The 21,991-nt window shown below is 40.9% G+C and overlaps 1 protein-coding gene across 1 annotated transcript in view; it reads left to right on the plus strand.

Annotated features, from left to right (window-relative positions):
* htra1b (HtrA serine peptidase 1b) overlaps positions 1–21,380 on the plus strand; it is a 53,241-nt gene extending 31,861 nt beyond the window's left edge. The window contains exons 4-9 of the mRNA XM_072557501.1: positions 4,697–4,891; positions 5,003–5,035; positions 5,322–5,436; positions 10,412–10,469; positions 12,974–13,069; positions 17,733–21,380. Coding sequence (XP_072413602.1) covers positions 4,697–4,891; positions 5,003–5,035; positions 5,322–5,436; positions 10,412–10,469; positions 12,974–13,069; positions 17,733–17,901 — 666 coding nt within the window. The 3' untranslated portion in view covers positions 17,902–21,380. The remainder of the gene's footprint in view (positions 1–4,696; positions 4,892–5,002; positions 5,036–5,321; positions 5,437–10,411; positions 10,470–12,973; positions 13,070–17,732) is intronic.
* Positions 21,381–21,991: the final 611 nt, after the last annotated feature.

The following is a 21,991-nucleotide window of genomic DNA, read 5'->3' on the forward strand; positions in this document are numbered from 1 at the left end:
CTTCATGATTTTATAAACATCTATAAACTCACCCATCAGTTTCTGATGCAGCAGTAGGAAACCAGCCCCAGCCTATTCAGCCTCTCCCTATAGCTCAAACCCTTCAGACCTAGCAACATCCTTGTAAACCTTTTCTGCACCTTTCTCAAGTTTAACAACATCCTTCCGATAGAAGGGCGACCAGAATTGTACACCGTATTCCAAAAGTGGCCTCACCAATGTCCTGTACAACTGAAATGTGACATCCCAATACCTATAGTCAGTGTCATGACCACTGAAGGCAAGCATGCCAAAGGCCCTCTTCACCATGCGGTCTACCTACGACTCCACTTTCAAGGAACTATGCACACTCCTAGGTCTCTTTGTTTGGCAACACTCCTCAAGGCCCTTCCATTAACTGTATAAGTCCTGCCCTGGTTTACCTTACCAAAATGCAACACCTCACATTTATCCAAATTAAACTTCATCTGCCACTCCTCTGTACATTAGCCCATTTGATCAAAGTCCCGTTGTACTCTGAGATAACTTTCTTCACTATCCACTGCACTACTTGTTTTGGTGTAATCTGCAAACTTACTAACGATAACTCCTGTATTGACATCCAAATAATTTATACAAATGATGAAAAGCAGTGGACTCAGTACTAATTGTTGAGGCACACCACTGACCACAGGCCTTCAGTTGAAAAACCACCCCCCCCCCATGCTCTGTCTCCAACCTTCAAGCCAATTTTGTATCCAATTGGCTAGTTTCATCCAGATTCCATGTGATCTAACCTTAGTAATCACTCTACTATGCGGAACCTTGTCAAACACCCTAACGAAGGCCATCTAGACAACATTTACCGCTCTGCCTTTATCAATCTTTTTTGTCACCTCTTTAACAAAACTCAATCAAGTTAATGAGATACACTTTCCCATGCACTACCCCTGATCAGTCCTTGCTTTCCAAATGCATGTAAATCCTATCTCTCAGAATTCCTCTAACAACTTACCCACCACTGGCCTATATTTCCCTGGCTTTTACTTACAGCCTTTTCTAAATAATGGCAACACATTAGCCAAACTCATGTCTTCCAGCACCTTGCCTGTAGCTATTAATGATTCAAATACCTCAGCAGGGGGCCCGATTATGTATTGATCTTTCCAAAATCAAGTGAACAAAATGTAAAAGACTTCAATTTGGATGTTGTGTTTGGCCTTGTGAGTATTGTGGTAGTGTCACTGATCTAGTAGTCCAGAGGCCTAGGCTAATGCTTTTGAGATATGGCAGTTGGTGGAATTTAAATTGAATACCTAAATCGAGTCATAGAGTCCTACAACACAGAATCAAGTCCTTTGGCCCAAACTGGTCCATGCCGACCAAAATGTCATTCCACTCTAACCCTATTTCCCTACACTTGGCCCATGTCTTCCTAAACCTTTTCTATCTGTGTATTTATCCAAATGCCTTTTGAATGTTGTTAGTGTACCTGCCTCAACCACTTCTGCTGGCAGCTCATTCTATATGTGTATCACCCTGTTTTTTTAAAAAAAAATGTTACCTCTCAGGTTCCCTTTTAGTCTTTCCCCTCTAACCTTAAATTGATGCCATCTAGTCCTCGACACCCCAACTGGGGGGTAAAAAGACTGAGTTTGTTCACCCTATCCATACCTCTCATGATCTTATACACCTCTATAAGGTGTTTCCCCCCCCCCCCCCCCCCACACCACAGTCTCCTATGCTCTGAAGAAAAATGTCCTAGCATAACTAATGTCTCCCTATAACTCAGACCATTCAGTCCAGACAACATCCTTGTTAGTTTCTTCTGTACTCTTTCCAGTTTACTCTTTCCTGTACTCTTTCTTCTGTACTCTATCCTCACAATAACAAGGTGACCAAAACTGAACACGATACTCCAAGTGCGGCCTCACCAACATCCTGTATAACTGCAACATAACTTTACAACATCTATACTCAATGCCCTGACTGATGAAGGCCAGTGTGCCTAAAGCCACTTTCACTGTCCTGTCTACCTGTGACTCCACTTTCAGGGAACTACGAACCTGAATTCCAAGATCCCGCTGTTCTACAACACTCCTTAAGGCACTACCATTCATCATGAAACTCCTGCCTTGATTTAACTTTCCAAAATGCAAGATCTCACACTTGGCTATTTTAAACTCTATTTGCCATTTCTTGGCCCACTTCCCCAGCTGATCAAGGTCTTGCTTCAATTTCTGATAACCTTCCTCACTGTCCACGATACTGTCTACTTTTGTGTCATCAGCAGACTTGCCAATCATGCCTTGTACATTCTCATCCAAATCATTGATATAGCAAAAAATAATGGGCCCAGCACTGACCCCGGAGGCACTCCACTAGTCACCAGCATTCTTTCACTATTACCCTCTGTTTCCTACAATCAAGCTAATTGTGTTTCCAGTTTTCCAGCTTGCCCTGGAATCCATGCGATCTAACCTTCCAGCGCAGCCGACTGTATGAGACCTTATCAAAGGCCTTACTTAAATCCATATAGGCTGTGGCTACTGCCCTATCCTCATCAACCTTCCTGGCCACTTCATTAAAGAACTCTAACAAATCTGTGAGGCATGATCTCCCACTCACAAAGCCATGCTGACTACTCCTATTCAAACCCTGTCTTTCCAAATGCGTGTGTGTATATAATCCGTCAAACTCTTCTCAAGTGACATGCCCACCACAGATGTTCAGCTTACTGGTCTATAGTTCCTCGGCTTTTCTTTGCAGCCCTTAGTGAATAATGACACATTTGCTACCGTCCAGTCTGCCAAGGCTTCACCCATGGCTAACGATGATGCAAAAATATCAGCTTGGCTCTCCCACAATTTCTTCTCTAGCTTCTTGCAGTGTTCTTGGATATATCCGGTCGGGGCCAGAAGATTTAGCCACTTTCATACATTCTAATACATCCAACACCACCTCTACTGTGATACGGACTGGCCCTGAAATATCACCACTAACTTTGCCAGGTTCCCAAGTATTCTGGTCTTTTTCCATGGTAATCATTGAGATCCTTGTTCATCTCATGCGGTTTTACACATACATGTCTGCTTTGACCCTTTGAGGGGTCCTATTCTCTCTCCAGTTATTCTTTTTCCTTGTGGGACATAGTCTTAGAAATGATGACTACAAAAACATCTGAGTTATTAAATGCCCTTGGCCAGTCTGACGTGACTTTAGATCCACAGCAATGTGGTTTATTCTGAACTGTTCTCTGAAATTAGTTTAACAAGCCTACTTAGTTTCAAGTGCAATGAAGGAGGGCCAACATGTACTAGTTACAACAATATGCATTTCTCATGAAAGAGTACATTTTTAAAAATATTCCCCACTTTAGGCCTACTACCCCTTCACTATTCTTGAGAAAAATGGCAGAGGAAAGAACTGCATTCTGTCTTTGATATTTGTCTGCTGAGCATTAATAGTTGAGCAGAGCTTTCAGTTTAACTGATTCATAGAACATAGAACATAGAAAAATACAGCACAGAACAGGCCCTTTGGCCCATGACATTGTGCTAAGGTAATGTAAAATATAATAATCTACGCATCCCTCAACTCACTGCTAGCCATGTGCATGTCCAACTTAAGTGTCCCTAATGACTCTGCTTCCACCGCCACCGCTGACATCACATTTCATACATTCACAACTCTCTGCATAAAGAACCTCCCTCTGATGTCTGCTCGATACCTCTCTCCTAATATCTTCAAACTATGACCACTCGTACCAGTCAGTCCTGCATTGGGGAAAAGTCTCTGGCTTTTGATTCTATCTATTCCCCTCATTACCTTGTATACCTCGATCAGGTCTCCTCTCTTCCTCCTTCTCTCCAGAGAGAAAAGTCTGAGCTTGTTCAACCTCTCTTCTTAAGGCAAGCCCTCGAGTCCAGGCAGCATCCCGGTAAACCTTCTTTGCACCCTCTCCAAAGCCTCTGTATTTTTCCTGTAGTAGGGCAATCAGAACTGGACACAGTACTCCAAGTGTGATCTCACCAGGGACTTGTAGAGCTGTAGCAAAATCTCATGGCTCTTAAACTCGATTTCCCCCTGTTAATGAAAGCCAAAACACCATATGCTTTCTTAACAACCCTATCCACTTGAGTGGCAACTTTGAGGGATCTATGTACTTGCACACCCAGATCCCTCTGTTCCTCCACACTGCCAAGAATCCTGTCTCTAATCCTATATTCAGCATTCGAGTTTGACCTTCCAAAATGCATCACTTCGCATTTCTCCAGGTTGAACTCCATCTGCCATTTCTCAGCCCAGCTCTGTGTCCTGTCAATGTCGCACTGCAGCCTGCAATAGTGCTCAATACTATCGACGGCACCTCCAACCTTTGTGTCATCTGCAAATTTACTAACCCACCCCTCAGCCTCCTCATCCAAGTCACTTTTTCACCTCTTAATTTTTCTGCTTAAATTATAGGGCCTCAGCCCTGTCCTGAACATTAAGATAGGAACATGCATCCCACCAGTCTGTGGTGTGGCACAGAATATTTAGCAAACTTTGTCATCAATTACCCCACCTAGTTTGTGGATTTTGGAGAATGTGAGAGAGATTTAAACATGATTTTTTAATTAGTCATAATTAATCATATTTCTCTTAATGGCTTACAGTATTTACATCACAGTGTAACCAAGCAACTGCCATAACAGTTTTGCTACTTTGTTGCTAGGGTAAATTGCCAGTGCTGCTGCTAGGTCGCTCTACAGACTTGAGACCTGGTGAGTTTGTGGTTGCCATTGGAAGCCCTTTTTCCCTGCAAAACACAGTGACCACAGGAATAGTGAGCACAACGCAGCGAGGAGGAAAGGAACTGGGCCTTCGAAATTCCGATATCGATTACATTCAGACGGATGCAATTATCAATGTATGTTTGACAGAGGTGCACTTTTATGTGGGGGGGGGAAAAGAATTAACTCATAAACTTTTGCCATAATCCATATCTTAACTTGAAAATTATTTCTCTTCTATTCCATAGTATGGAAACTCGGGGGGACCATTGGTGAATTTGGTAAGAGTCTTTTTTTTTCTGATTTGTGTGATAACAGCCTAATTTTCATTAGGCTTTATTACATTTTTCTCTTTATAATTGTACACTAATCTTTCAAAGAAGATTTCAAAATAGTTGTTGGGATTTTAACCTAACCCTGCATTGACACTGAGACAGAAATGTACATGACCACTTCACATTTCTCAATTTCTTTGCACTCTGTGTGGATTTCTGCCTAATGCAAATAAGTTTCTATATTCTGACAAAGTAACTGGTTAATTGCATGTCTGTATGCTGTTTCATTTAGGATGGTGAAGTTGTTGGAATTAATACCTTGAAGGTGACTGCTGGAATATCATTTGCAATTCCATCAGACAAAATTCGACAGTTTTTAGTTGAATCTTATGACCGACAAGCGAAAGGTATACTCCAGATTTTTTTGCTCTTTTTAATTTATTTTAATAAATTTATTTTAATGTGCTGTGACATTTCTAAATTTTCTTCTGGAATTTTGGAAGTTACAAAATCTGAAATCAATATAGTTAAAGCATCCATTTGTGGTGAGATCATGTCCTGGCACTCTGTGCTGAGAAGTGTTTGGCAGTTGAGATTTCCCAAAAGGAGAATTCTCCTGAAGCAGAATTAGAAATCAGGATTAGCATGTGTTGCTCTTGTCCATCAACTAATTGCAAACTGCCATTGATAGCATCTGGGATCGCTCACTGCTTGTTCAAGAGGACAAAGGAGGGTACCGGTGTGGGACAATGAAGAAACCATACCAAAGCTTTGGTGAATATTAAGGTAGTTCCAGAAAATACAAATTGGTTCTCAAATAGAAAACTTTCTGAATACTCAATTGGTTATCATATTGGTTGGTCCTTCCGTGCAGTCTGAATTCATATCCAGCTTGGGTTGATGGGCTCAAAGTAATTTATTTCTGTCCCTTGGATATTTTGGCTCATGCAGTGGGTCTGGCCAGTCATGCACAAATTCCTAGCGTGCACAGGATTGCTCATACTTGAGCAGCTGAGATGGAAATGTTTAACCCTTTCTAAAGGAAAATGTGATTATAGTTGGACAAGGAAGAAAATGCAGATAGATGAACAGATGCCAGGGATGTGGAAATCATTTTGGATTTGGGCAGCACGGTGGCACAGTGGTTAGCACTGTTGCCTCACACCGCCAGAGACCCGGGTTCATTTCCCGCCTCAGGCGGCTCTCTGTGTGGAGTTTGCATGTTCTCCCTGTGTCTGCGTGGGTTTCCTCCGGGTGCTCCGGTTTCCTCCCACACTCCAAAAATGTGCAGGCCAGGTGAATTGGCCATGCTAAATTGCCCGTAGTGTTAGGTAGGGGTTGATGTAGGGGTATGGGTGGGTTGTGCTTCGGCGGGGTGGTGTGGACTTGTTGGGCCGAAGGGCCTGTTTTCCACACTGTAAGTAATCTAATCTAATCTAAATGACTCTGTTAGAGTTGGTTACAAATGGGCTTCGTTGTAGCGGAGCCCTTATTCCGATACAGCTACAACATTGGCATCTGCCTGACAATATGGGAAATTATACAATTCTGTCCTGTGCAAAGAGTGGGGCAAATCAATTCAGCCAATTACTGTCCTATCAGCCTACACTATCAGCACTGTCAATGACCCCAGCTATCAACTGGAAATTTCTCAACAATAACCTGCTCATTGACGCTCACACTGGGCCAGTCATCTTCTGACCTCTTCATAGGTTTGTTTCAAAGATGGACAAAGGAGCAAATCACATTCTGAAAAGGTGGTGGAGGCATAATACTTGAATACTTTTTAAGGCTGAGGTAGAAAGATTCTTGTTCACTAAGGAGTGAAAGCTGGTAGGCATGAATGCAGATTTGAGGTTACAATCATATCAGCCATTATCTTGTTGAATGGCAGACTACCTTGTTTGTTTACATTTATGTGCTACAAATCAGATAAGCTACTGCAAGCAGTTGAGCTTTTGAAGGATTGTTAGCTTGGATTTCCTCTCCTTACATTTTCTCTCTGCCTCGGATATGCACTTTATTCCAGAAGAAACATACAGCTTCCTCTGGAAATCTGTGTCTAACTCTGGTCTCCCAGTTATAAGGAGGGCATTATTAAGTTGGAGAGGGTTCAAGAGATTTATCAGGACGTTGCCGGATATGGAAGATTTGAGTTATAAAGATAGGCTGGGATTTATTTCACTGGAGCGTAGGAGGTTGAGCGGTGACCTGATAGAGGTGTATAAGAAAAACTGTCGATTAAAGTTGGTAGTTGTCTTTTCTCTAGGATGGGGCATTTCAAGACTTGGGGGACACTGTTTGTTTTTAAGGTGAGAGGAGAGTGATTTAAAAAAGACATGACATGAGGGGAAATTCTTTCCACAGAAGGTGGTTCGCATGTGGAATGAACTTCCTGAGGAAGTGATGAATGTGGATACAATTACAATGTTTAAACGACCCTTGGGTAAGTACATGAATAGGAAAGAGTTGGAGGGATATGAGCCAGACTAGGCAGGTGGGTCGAGTTTAGTTTGGGATTATATTTGGCATGGATTGATTGGACCAAAGGATCTGTTTCTGTGCTGTGTGATTGTACTTGGCTGTAGAGGTGCAGCAATCATGGGGAGTTTTCTCCTTGGATTCCATGCAGATATTAAAGCTCCTAAATGAAGCATTCAGTGTGTCCTTATGGTAATGAGCACTCGCCACAAGCTTGAATACCCCGTACAAGTTTTCTTTTGGTGAGTGAGTGTCAGGCATTCTGATTACACAGGCATCCCAACTTTGTTGTAATGGTCTCAAACTGGTGTGGATTTTTTGGCAGGCCAACTTAGGCGAGTACCTTGTTGCCTGGTATTTTGCCCTGCCATCTGAACTACAGAAACCTCTGCAGGCAGCTCGCATGAAGGTATTAGAGCTTCTTGTCCTGGCATTCGAGCGCAGTCCATGGTCGATATACAAAGAACAAAGTTGGCAGGATTATTGCCATCTAGGCTCTTAAGTTTGGTCGGCAGATGTACTCTTGTTCCTTCTCTGACTGATGTTCGAAGGTTGCCTGTGTCTCATCCACAGAGAGCCCCGAGGCATTGAGCTACTGAGATGAATGAACTTAGCCACTGTTGATGGGTTCTGGTCATGGATTGAAATGTTGGGTTTGAGATAGGCTTTCTAGAGCAGGCTGGTACATTAACTTCAGTTCTCCTTGTGCTGATTGTAAAGCTAAAGTATTCGCTTCCATTGGAGAACAAATTCATGCTACATTGCACATCCAGCTCTGATCCAGCAGATGGTGCAGTCATTTTTAATTGAAAATCACCAAGTATGACCTTGGAAACCATGCTGGAATCATCTCAAATTTCTAATACTGTGTTTGTGAAGTGACAGTTGTAACCATTAGTCTATTTTGTAGGCTTCGAGAAGCTGTGACAGTTAGGTAATGGTGTTAGTCATGTGAAGGAGGTAAGGACAGCCATAATGTAACAAATGGCAAGGAAGCAATAATAATGGAACAGAAACAGAGACAACAGTCATGTGAAGGAAACTTGGACAATAATAGTGCAACTTGGAAGTGGGAGTAGGAAGTGTGCAATTGACATATATATAGTACATCAATGTGAAAAGGAGCTATGAATTACCATTTCAGACTCCCAATTTACAAAGGTGGCTTACAGCCAAAATCAAGGACCCTCATCAGATTTTGGGGTGGGGATTGGTGTGGGGTGCACTAGGTTCTCAAACAAATATGGAGCTCTCATTAAAATCCACAATTGAAAAGAGAAAAAGACAAATAAAGAAGAGAAACTTCATGCACTCTCTGGATCAAAACAGTCTTGTATTTAAAATACTGTCAGGAAAAAGGTGAATCAAAATCTTGACATTTTATGTTTTAGTGGATAATAGAGAATTTTATAGAAGGGCCCATAAATCACACTGTACATTTTCTTTAGATTGTCCCAGTTGTGACTCACTGCACTAAGTGTTGCAAAGATAGTTCACCATTCTTCAGGTTGAATAAGTAGATGGCTTCTAGAATTATAATTACTTTAGGACATTAATATGTACTGATATTATTTATCCCTTGCAAATGCTGACAGGCACTATATTTCTTTTAGTGCAATTGTTTGAAAATTGGATTCATATGAGACAATGCTGTCCACTTTCGAGCTAGAGCCTATGTTAATGTCAGAGTAGAAGAACCAAAACATGAGCCCACTTTTAATGGCATTATGTTATCCATTGCCAATTTTCAAAAATGTCTTCAATTAAGTTTGATTCCTAATGGCTCAGACTTCTAGTCATTATATAGATAAATTGAAAGAATGGACAAGACTTAAGTGGAGGTTCTGTCTATCTGCATTGATTGAAGTTACTTTTTGCAAGGTTTGTGAAGGTTTGTAGCTCAGGTTGAGGTTTAGGGTGTCGGTTTGCTCGCTGAGCTGTAGGTTTGATATCCAGATGTTTCATTACCTGGCTGGGTAACATCATCAGTGGCAACCTCCAAGTGAAGCGAAGCTGTTATCTCTTGCTTTCTATTTATATGTTTGCCCTAGATGGGGTTCCTGGGGTTTGTAGTGATGTCATTTCCTGTTCACATTCTGAGGGGTTGATAGATGGTATCGTGATCTATGTGTTTGTTTATGGCATTGTGGTTGGAGTGCCAGGACTCTCGGAATTCTCTGGCATGTCTTTACTTAGCCTGTCCCAGGATAGATGTGTTGTCCCAGTCGAATTGGTGTTTTTTTTTATCCGTGTGTAGGGATATGAAGGAGAGAGGGTCGTGTCTTTTTGTGGCTAGCTGGTGTTTGAGTATCCTGGTGGCTAACTTTCTTCTTGTTTGAAGTTACTGCCAGATGTTCATTAATAACATGAACAAATTGTTCCCTCTTTCATAACTGCAATATTGTCACTTAAAACAAGAAATTTGTAAAGCAATCTCTTTGCAATCAATAGCCTGTTGTTAAGAGAGCCCTGTATTGTAACTCCAAAATGTGTTCTGACTCGCATCTTTTAATTAATGCAGGTCTTAAACAGTACAAAGATTTTTTTTTTCCCTGCTAACCTCAAACGATGGCAACTTTGGGCTGGAACATTTTTGAGAAACAACAGTTGCACAATTCCTTTCCCAATTATGCACTAATAATTTTGTGTCAGGATTCTTTCATTTGCTTTATGTAACAACATTATAAGAGTGTTTGTGAGAATTTCCATTGTTAAGTGTCTCTGGTGAAATTATAAGGTTAAAGGAATAACACTTATTTTTTGATGGCCCAATAATATTCTAATAGATACATTGAAAATCTGGGTAGACAACGATCATGTAAAATGTGTTCGTAAATCTAATGTTTACCAGAGGAATATTCCTTTCCAACTAAATTTGTTTTCTTATGTTGTTTTTTTCAGGGCAGGTTCCAATAAAAAAGAGATATCTAGGCGTTAGGATGATTACACTTACCCCTAGGTGAGTAAGCCTGGGAGATGTTTTGCATGGAGCTAGAGCTGTAAAATAAGCTAGTTTTTAAAGGTTACAATTTGTGTTGGAGGTTTGTAATATGAATCCTAAACTATTTTGTCCTGTTTCTGTTTCATTGTAAACAATCACCCTCTGGAATATGAAGCTGTAAGCCACTTACCCTCTTGATGGTTAATATGATATGAATACTTAGCATTGATTGACTATTTTCTATTGGGTTGGCAAAATTGTAAGCTTGTCACTATTGGGTCAAATAGCCATTCAGCACTCCAGTAGAGGCTGACACCGAAGTCCACTACTTTGGTTGAGCATTGATTTTTAGTTACTTCACCTTGTGCTATAAATAGTTATGCCTAACGTGACTGCAATTAACTGCTAAGCATTAAGATGTGATAAATGCTTGCTGCTGAATGAATATAACTTTTAAAAACTATGAAATTGGCTTAACTCTTCATTTGCTCCTAAGCTACATTACTGCAATGTTTTATATTGGAGGCTCAAAAGAAACACAATTCTGGTAATTCAATATAAAATGGATCAAAATTTTTTAAGCTGGTCACTTTGGGAATTACCAATAGATCTTGAATGTACTGGTGACATTGATTTGTTAAGATAGTTTGTCCTCTGAAAAGGATTTTCAGTCATACTTATGGGACAAATTATATAGGACCATACAAATGTACTTGGCAAATCCTGATTCTTTTAGGATCTAGTCAGTTTATTAAGATCATGGAAAAAAGAAAATTACTGATTTATCTTAATATAGTTGTATATTTTCATGGATTGTAATGGGTATTTCATATTATGCAGGACTTTTCGTCTTTACATGCCGATCCCTGATGGTGGTATTTGAGAGGTGGCTTGCAGCATTATAGAAATGACAAGACAGTGCATGGAAGTAAATAGAAGGATGAGAATTTTATATTGTACTGTGGACTGACAGTTAATGTAGGACAAACTCTGTGAACTAATAGAACTTATTGCAGAATTGGATGTGGAAAACAAGAGTTTTGAATGAACTTTAGGGATGGTGGAGATATCTGACTCAATCTTTGTGAAAACAAAATCACCCTTTATTTGTAAATTGTTCTGGATTTTTCAACAACAAGAAACATCCTCTCCACATCTACCCTATCAAGACCCTGTATGTTTCAATTAAGTCACTTCTTACTGACTACACTCCCAGCAGGTAGAAGCCCAATCTGTCTGACCTTTCCTGATAAGACAGTCCACTCAATCCAAGGGAATTAGTTTGGCAAATGTCTGAACAGCTTCCAATGCATTTCCTTCCTTAAGTAAGGTGATCAGTACTGTACACAGTACTCCAGATGTGGTTTCACTAATACCCTGTACAACTGGAGCACAACCTGCCTCCTTTTGTATTCACATCCCCTCACAATGAATAGTAGTATTTTATTGGCTTTTCTAATTACGTTCTGACCCTGCATACTGGACTTTCTTCCCGTAGTTCCCCATGAATGAAAGGGCTATGGGGGTGGGCGAGGGGGTGAAAGGGCATTTGAAGTGGGGAAGGAGCATCTGGGGATGGGACGGGGGGGGGTGGGGAAGCAACCCAGGGAGGATGGGTGAACAAAGACTGCAAGGAGAATGGGGACTCTCAAAGTGGGAGGCTGTGCACAGGTTGAGGACACAATGAGGCTGTAGTGGGATGTGGGGGAAGAAGGAAGCTGCAAGAGGGCAAAGGGAGTCTGCAATTGAGACAATTTAAAAACCTGTATCAAAGGAACTCTCAGCTAACAAGGAGCCAGTGAAATCTGAAATCTCTGAAGTCGTAAATTTCTTGCAAATTAATGTAGAATCTCAAGCTTAATGCATATGCTCAGGAGTTAATTTTATGAAGAAAAAATGGATGCTGTTGTAATGAACGCTGTGTTAATTGTTAAATTTGAACCTGAACTTGAGATATGAGATGCATTGAAAGTTGTTGCAACTACTGGTTACAATCTTCTAGCTTTGCGCAGGAGTACTTTATAGCTCAAATGGGGATGTCCACCAGAGATACTGGTAGGGTGGTAGAATCAGGGTGTTTCTTTTTGGGAAAGCTGACCGTATGCCTAAAGATGACAGTATCACAGGGAAAAGTGTAGCTGAAGAGCAATGGGACAAGGATGGATTTGGAAGCAACAGTATGGGAATGAGAAAAATCTTCAATTTAGTTGAATCAAGCGACAAAATTAGAGAAATAAATGTGGCGGACCAATCAAAATTAATGCTAGGTTGATAGCAAGTGTAGAATCATTTGCATGATATTCAATGGTTTTTCTACTTAAATTTATGAAACAAATTGACTCAGATTGTTACCACAATAACTTCAAACATAGTAGTGATCCATCTCAGCATCTGGGTTCAGTATCCCATTATGGGAAGATAATCTTGCTTTGACCAAAAAGTAAAATTGCTAAATAAGAGAGATTTGGTGAAGCTTTCTATGTGAATTTGTATAGTTTTTCAGAGTCTTAGTTGTTTTTCAGCCTTGCAAAGGAACTGAAAGAGCGTCAGAAGGATTTTCCTGATGTTAATGCTGGAGCCTACATCATTGAGGTCCTTCCACGAACACCAGCTTCCAGGTAAGTGAAGGAAATAACTTCCATTTGTTTAAACATGCCTTGTACTTCTAAGCTCTCATCTGAATCCTTCTAGAAAACTATTTGGTATGAAAACCATTGAATTGCATTGACTTTTACTCCATAATGATGGGCATTACATTGAAATGCCCAACGTTCCTTAATTTTAAAAATTAAAGCAAATCCAAGTTGGAAATTATTATTAAAAAACTCATTTTTATGCCAATGTTGTTGTGGTTCTGTTTGCCGAGCTGGGAATTTGTGTTGCAGACGTTTCGTCCCCTGTCTAGGTGACATCCTTAGTGCTTGGGAGCCTCCTGTGAAGCGCTTCTGTGATGTTTCCTCTGGCATTTGTAGTGGTTTGAATCTGCCGCTTCCGGTTGTCAGTTCCAGCTGTCCATTGCAGTGGCCGGTATATTGGGTCCAGGTCGATGTGCTTATTGATTGAATCTGTGGATGAGTGCCATGCCTCTAGGAATTCCCTGGCTGTTCTCTGACAACAGGAAGCGGCAGGTACAAATCACTATAAATGCAGGAGGAAACATCACAAGTGCTTCACAGGAGGCTCCCAAGCACTGAGGATGTCACCTAGACAGGGGACGAAACGTCTGCATCACAAATTCCCAGCTCGGCAAACAGGACCACAACAACGAGCACCCGAGCTACAAATCTTCTCCCAAAAGTTTGCCAATGTTATTTGGAGGCTTTAGAACAGAGCGGCTTTCAGATTGAGGTATGATATTCTAAATAAGAGGCCAGGAGAAAAATGATACAATGTACATTCCCAGATCTAAAATCCTGCAACTGCTCTTGAAAGACTGAATCCACTTTAAAGTGAAATTTCAGGGATTTCCAAAGGCTTTAAGCAGTAATAATTAACCTGTGGTAACAGGAAATATTACTCTACTGTATTCTTCCCTGATTGCTGCTGCTGCTGCTGCTGCTGCTGCTTCTGACAAAAACCAGAGCTTCTGGACTTTTTTTTCCTCAGTCCCCTGTCCAGTTGCATATCTGTCGGATGGATTCCATCATCCCAATCAATGGTTTGTAAAGGAATTCACCTGTGATAGGTCAAGTTACTTCAAAATGAAATAGATGGTGCTAAATTTAATGGAACTTTTGTTTAAAACTAGGTAAATATGAACTAAGGTTTTAGTATTGAAATGCCAACAAATTATTTTGTTGTCTTCTATGAATTGTTGAAACTTAGGCTTCTACTGAAATACATTTCATTTTGTGTGTTAGGGAGTATGTAGGTGTTTGATATTGGTATAATGTCTATTCTGGTGACCCAATCTTATGTATGCCATTATACATTATAATTAAAAATAAGACACAGGAGCAGAAATTAGGCCATTCAGTCCATTGAGTCTGGTCCACCATTCAGTCATGGCTTATAAGTTTCTCACTCCCATTCTCCTGCTTTCTCCACATAACCCTTGATTCTGCTGATACTCGAGAACCTGTTTATTTCCATCTTGAAAATACTCAATGACCTGGCCTCCACAGCCTTCTGTAGCAATGAATTCATCCATAGTTTCACCACTGTCTGGCTAAAGAAGTTTCTCTTTATCTCCTTTCTAAAAGATCTTCCCTTTACTCTAAGGCTGTCCCCTCGGGTCCTAGTCTCTCCAACCAATGAAACCTCTTCCCAACATCTACCCTGTCCAGCAGTGGAATTGGGTGATATTATGGAGCTTGAAGTAAGTGCTGTTAGCAATGGAGCAGATATATAATCAGATGCAGATCTCTGGTAGTGCTTCACAATAGTTGACATGGATGTGATAAGGTCTGAATTAGAGTGAAGGATGCAAGCGATGAATTGTGCTATCGTGGTGATTTACAGAGCGGTTGCACGATTTTGTTTTTCAAAAGTCAGACAATAATAACACCGGTGCAACAGGGAAATAATAGAGTGCCAAAATTTGGCATTAAAAAATGTACAAAAGAATAGCTGAAGGACTGCTGTCAAACTGAAAATGGACTCCAAAGGTCACAGGCCACCTCCTGGAGCAGGTCAGGGCTATGCTTTTTTTTAAAAATTCATGCATGGGATAAGGGCGTTACTGGCCAGGCTAACATTTATTGCCTATCCTTAATTGTCTAGAGGGCAGTTAAGATTCAGCCACATTGCTTTGGGTCAGGAGTCATGTATAGGCCAGATCAGGTACAAGCAGCAGTTTCCTTCCCGAAAGACACTAGTGAACCAGATGGGTTTTTCTGACAATCTACAATGGATTCCATTAGTCAATGTTTGACTTTTCATTCCAGATTATTTTTAATTGATTTCAAATTCCGCCATCTGCTTTGGCAAGATTCGAACCTGGGTCCCCAGAGCATTATCTGACTCTCTGAACGATCAATCCAGCAATAACGCCGTTAGGCCTTCACCTCCCCATCTGAACTGCTCTTTGGGGCTACACTATTTAGAACCCTGTTATGAACTTAAGTCACTCAGAACCCAAACTACCACAGTCCACACTCTGCACCCAGACTTTGCCTGCTGCCAAAATACACAGTGATTATGGGGCTGTGAAATTGTTTGATTCCAGTTTTGCAAGCTGAGGTTGGAAATTTTCCTCTAAATGATATAATGAATACCTTTTCAAACTTGCCAAGCGTTAGTGCATGTGGAGCGTCGCAATCTGAGGATATGGGGTAGGCCAGTTAGGACTGAGATAAGATAAGTCTTCACCCAGAGAGTTATGAGTCTGTGGAATTCTCTGCCACAGAAAGCAGTTGATGGCAAAACATTGAAAGTTTCAAGGAAGGAGTTAGATACAATTCTTAGGGTTAAAATGATCAAAGGGTTCAGGTAAAAGTAAGAACAGTGTACTGAAATGGATCATTGGCCATAATCTTATTGAATGGCAGAGCAGGCTCAGAGGACTGAATGGCCTACTTCCGTTCCTATTTTCTATATCTAGGCTTCTGTTAAGCGAGCAGTCTTTCTCCAGATTAGATATTTCCCACAGTTATAGTATTTTATGCATTTGTGTTCAAGAAGATCTTTGTGAAATATTTCTTCCTTCCAAATCTCCGAGTATAATTTAAAATTTAAGATTAAACAGCTACTTGAAAATAAGTACAGCTAACAAATAATAAATAAGGGAAGTAGAGCAAAATGTTTATTAGCAACTACCTAGTTAGTTCCCAACTCCTGTAATTTTGAATGGAACATTCTTAGGACCTTTTTATATTTGGAGCTATCTTGCTGAAATACCACTAGTACTCAAGTCATCTAATTGTTCCTCTCCAGTTTTTCTTGGACAATCAATGAGATACAGTTTATTTGAGTAAACATGAACAGAGCCAGTGCATTCACCAGCAAGTTGATATGCTCCCTATATGAATGCATGCCAAGGGGCTAACTGGTAGGGGAAAAGGAAGGGAAGGTACCATCTTAAGACCCTAGTTTCGCCATCTCCCAAGTTTGTCTCCCTGTGTCATCCAATAATATTGATAGTAATGTCTACTTGAGACATGAGCAATTGCAATGTCACAATCTTATTCTGTTCTGTACAAGGTTTTTTCATTTTCAGTGTTTACCAGCTGACTTATGTGCATGTCAACAGGAAGAGACTACCCAGGAATTGAAGAGTGCAAGATAGTTCCAAAAAAAGTAGCAGCTTTTGAAAGTTTCTAATGCAAGCTGGAAGGAAATTGTTGTGTTCCTGCTGAAGTGGCGAGATCCAAAGCAAGAGGTCATAAATATTTATTTTTGATGAAAAGTCATATTGGACTTGAAACGTTCACTGTTTTACTGTGACTACAGATGCTACCAGAACTGTTGTTTCTCCAGACCTTTAGTTGTTAGGGCAGAAGAATAGTTCACAATGTTGATAGAAAACCATGGTCTTTGACAGTAAGAAAGTAATAGAAAGAGAGGGTGTCTCTTAACTTAGAATTCGTTATAAGATCATCACAATTCTCGGGACACCACAGCAACTGGTGTTAATGTATGAGCTTTAATCTCGTGGAAGACTACATGACTTTTCTTCAGAACAGAAATGTTTATGGTGCTGCTGAGTTTTTCTGGCATTTCCCTATTATTGAGAAGTTTTTAAAGTGTTTTGAATTGTTTAAGATTGTTTAAGTTACAGTTGAAAGCCATGCTGAGAGCTGTAGAAACCTTGAGGACAGATGAGTTAAGTTGGGTCAAATGGTCATAGAAGCAATGAAAGTGTACAGTGCGGAAAGAGGCCAATCAGTTCATCGAGGCTGGACTGACCCTCTGCAGAGCATTCCAACACCACCTTCCCCCCACCCCCCCGTGCCCCCAAGTCCCTGTAACCCCTCATTTAGCCTGACTAATCCACCTAGCTTGCACATCCCTGAACACTTCTGGCAATTTAAATTGGTCAATCCATGTAACCTGGACTGTGGGAGGAAACTGGAGCACCCGGTGAAAATCCATGCAGACCAGGTGAGAACATGCAAATTCCACTTTTGAAAAATGTAACCATCAACTATTGTTGATGGCTGATGATGGTTGCCATCCTCGTGCATATTTGTCTTTTCCTGTTCCTCATTCCACTGGCAGAAGTTTTGTGTAGTGTAAGCAGATACGAAAACATATTTGGAGAGCAGTAAAATGGCACTGAGTCTGTCTGTGTATGTCAAATGAATCCAGAATAATGAGCCATTCTCTTATTTTCCTTCCCAGGGGAGGCCTGAAGGACAATGATGTGATTATTAGTATTAATAAACAATCGGTGACTTCATCCAGTGACGTCAGTGAAGCCATTAAAAAGGATCCAAACCTGTCAATAGTGGTTCGCCGGAGCAATGAGGATGTGATAATAAATGTTGTGACTGAAGAAATTGAACCTTAAAGTGAGCTGGATCTCCTTGCCAATATGACCAAAAACAGCAAAGAATCTGAATCTACATAATAGCTTATCAACCTGTTGATATTTCTATTACACAGCACCAGGAGATATCTGCAGTGTAGATATATTTCTGTCTAGGGTTATAAGCTCAGATAATCCTGAAGCTATTGAAAATTAAAATCTGTTTCCTCCTTGCATTTTTTTTTATTTATCCTCTTTTTTTCAGCTTTGTTGCATTGTATTCTACTTTTATTGAAATGTCAATGCAAACAAATTCACTTGCAGGAACTTTTATTTCATTATGTTGGGGATTATACATTATTGCTATTGGTACCAAATCTGCTATAATGCAGTTGTGTGAAACTGTGTGGGGATGTGGAAGGTTTTAAATGTTGACACAATTTTTTCTTTTGCCTTTTATTGGAATATCAGAATGCAGTAACCTGGCTGCCCACAATACAGATAGCTTGTGAAATAATTTTGGAAATGTTCATCAATATATTGTTCTCGCCCTTCTTGTGACTACCTCCCTCCTGTTCGCTCCCTACCCATACCCACCAGCTTTTGTTTGCTCCAGATCTGACATTTTCTTAAGTTTCAGATGTAAAGAAGCCAATTTACTTCAGAGAGCTAATGAAGCCATTTTTAGCCATTTCCACCATTGGGGCTTGAGAATGAACTTGACTCTGATTTTCGCTCCTAGTTTAAAATAACACTTTTCCTGTTCCCACATGGTATTTGTGGGTTACGTCAGACTTCTCCCAATGTTGCTGTGTATAGATTATGTTCAGAGGTTGGGAAGGCTGGTAGATTGGGCATCCAAAAGTCCTTGTTCATTCACTCATTGATTTTATCTGTAGAATCATCCAGTCATGGAGGTGGGAAGACAACTTAATTCCCAGAATCGTTCTTCTATCCCACCTCTGTATGAATTATGTTCTGGGGGGAAAAGGCCCAAAGTCAACTTATTGTTGGATCTGTTCCCACCTTGGCTACAGTAATTCAACTCCAAGTGGGATGAATAAGAGTTAGACCACCTGGCTGGTAAACTCATACAGGGAGACTGCCAGTTAGCAGGAATGGAGTGCTAATTTGTGCACAGTTGTGTCACTGGATACAGGGCAGGGCCACGAAGAGCTACCCTACCTGCCTCTATACCCCCTCTCATGTCCCCCATCCTCAGAAACCCCCTCCAACCCCAAAAGGGAAATACTCACGCGAGACGTCGGTCCTTGTGATGTTGAGTGTCACCCCAGGACGCACACTTTGGTGACACTGTGAAGTGCGGGAGCTGCTCGCCTCTGATTGGCTAACACTTGCTGGGCAGGATTTCAGCTTCAGAAGAGTTAATAGACAATAGGTGCAGGAGTAGGCCATTCTGCCCTTCGAGCCTGCACCATCATTCAATATGATCATGGCTGATCATCCTTAGTCAGTATCCTGTTCCTGCCTTATCTCCATAACCCTTGATTCCACTATCCTTGAGAGCTCTATCCAACTCTTTCTTAAATGAACCCAGAGACTGGGCCTCAACTGCCCTCTGGGGCAGAGCATTCCACAAAGCCACCACTCTCTGGGTGAAGAAGTTTCTCCTCATCTCTGTCCTAAATGGTCTACCCCATATTTTTAAGCTGTGTCTTCTGGTTCGGCACTCACCCATCAGCGGAAACATGTTTCCTGCCTCCAGAGTGTCCAATCCTTTAATAATCTTATATGTCTCAATCAGATCCCCTCTCAATCTAAACTCAAGGGTATACAAGCCCAGTTGCTCCAGTCTCTCAGCATAAGGTAATCCCGCCATTCCAGGAATTGACCTTGTGAACCTATGCTGCATTCCCTTAATAGTCAGAATGTCTTTCCTCAAATTTGGAGACCAGAACTGCACACAGTACTCGAGGTGTGGTCTTACCAGGACCATGTACAGCTGCAGAAGAACCTCTTTGCTTCTATACTCAATCCCTCTTGTTATGAAGGCCAGCATGCTATTAGCCTTCTTCACTACCTGCTGTACCTGCATGCTTACCTTCATTGACTGGTGTACAAGAACACCCAGATCTCTTTGTACTGCCCCTTTACCTAAATTGATGCCATTTAGCTGGTAATCTGCCTTCCTGTTCTTGCCACCAAAGTGGATAACCATACATTTATCCACATTAAACTGCATCTGCCATGTATCTGACCACTCACCTAACCTGTCCAGGTCACCCTGTAATCTCCTAACATCCTCCTCACATTTCACCCTGCCACCCAGCTTAGTATCATCAGCAAATTTGCTAATGTTATTACTAATACCATCTTCTATATCATTAACATATGTTGTAAAAAGCTGCGGTCCCAGCACTGATCCCTGCGGTACCCCACTGGTCACTGTCTGCCATTCCGAAATTGAGCCGTTTATCACTACTCTTTGTTTCCTATCAGCCAACCAACTTTCAATCCAAGTTAGTACTTTGCCCCCAATACCATGCGCCCTAATTTTGTTCAATAACCTCCTATGTGGGACTTTATCACTGCAGTCCTCAACTGCCTGATTGGAGGAAGGTACAGTGGGGAGGTGACGGTTTAGGGGTATTATCACAGGCCTGATAATCTAGAGACCCAGGTAATGTTCTGGGGACCCATGTTCAATTTCTGCCATGGCAGAATTCAATAAAACAAAATTAAAGCCCCCTGCAATTAAGAGTTTAACTATGACCGTGAAACCAGTTTAGGGAAGGAAACAGCCATCCTTACCTGGCCTGGCCTACATGTGATTCAAGACCCACAGGAATGTGGTTGTCTCTTAACTTAGGAATAGACAATGCATGTTGACCGAGCTAGCAATGCCCTCGTCCTGTGAATGAATAAAAGAAAAGATCAGTCAAGGTTTGTGACCACCTTTTCACAAAGCAAGCGAGATACCGAAACTGGAAAATCCCAGCCTATGTTGTACTTCTGCTGGAGTAGCCAGTAAGTAGTATACTGCTTACGCCTAGTTAATGAAAACTTCAGTTGAATTTTGATGTATAGATTGGAAGGAGGACTGAGTGCTAAGAAGTAAGGTCAAGGCCAGGAATAACTGAGAATGACTGACTGACTAATTATTAATTACTTTAAAAGAAAACACTTTTCCACCAGACAGAATTTTCTCTGTCCTGCTCCCAAAATTCATCTCAAAAATGTATGCAACACTGGAAGAACAGATACTAATCTTTTCCCACATTTTGTCCAGAACAGTGCTGAAACTGTTCTTCCTTGCTGGTACTACAGGTGACTGAATCTGAGTATATCTGAAAAGTGTACACAGATACGAATTGCATGTAACTGAATGTCAACAGGTTCTGCACAAGAGAAGTTCTCAAGTTGTACTGGTAGCAGATCAGGGCAACACTGTCTGATTTAAAAACATGCTACTGCCTCCTGACCTATCTGGATTATGGGTCATCTGGTTTTAGGGTCATGCTAAATGTATTGCCAATAAAGATCTTTACTGTTTATTCATTGAATAACCTTTTTCCTGTTTCCATGTTCATTGTAGAAAGCTGTTTGTCATTTACACTTGGCTCTGGGGCTGGAATTCAATACTCTCCAAAAAAAAGCATCAAGTAGCTGCCTCCTCTTCCTGCATCTCTTCATTCATCATTTCCACATTTGTTTTTCCAATATATGCACCAATAGCTTCATATTACCCTACTACTGTTTCCTAACTGCTCCTACGGCCAGCTGAAGGGACACCTGCGCTGCCGTTGACATTATTACTTTGCTGTAGCTTCTAAACCACTTTACAAGAGACAACACCTTATAAATAGTTGTGGACCACCGGCAAATAACTCACAGGTTCCAGCAAGAAAATGTGGAATTAAAAGCTTCCCATTAGTCTTCAGAAACTATTCACTCAAATCCTGTTCCCAGACTCTGTCAAATTCTAAATCCTTCAGGCACACTCATGAGAGTTCTATTTAAACTTACCATTTAAGGATGTCTTTAAGAATAATGTTGAAAAAGGAGCATGCAGCCTCTGTTTGGTTTGGTTTTCAGATTGCGTTCCAACAGTATAACAAGTTCTGGCTTCTCGTTTAGAATCATACAGAAAATATTTATTTGAAATATTTTT

This window comes from Chiloscyllium punctatum, chromosome 38 (genome assembly GCF_047496795.1).
Source record: "Chiloscyllium punctatum isolate Juve2018m chromosome 38, sChiPun1.3, whole genome shotgun sequence".
Classification (NCBI taxonomy): Eukaryota; Metazoa; Chordata; class Chondrichthyes; order Orectolobiformes; family Hemiscylliidae; genus Chiloscyllium; species Chiloscyllium punctatum.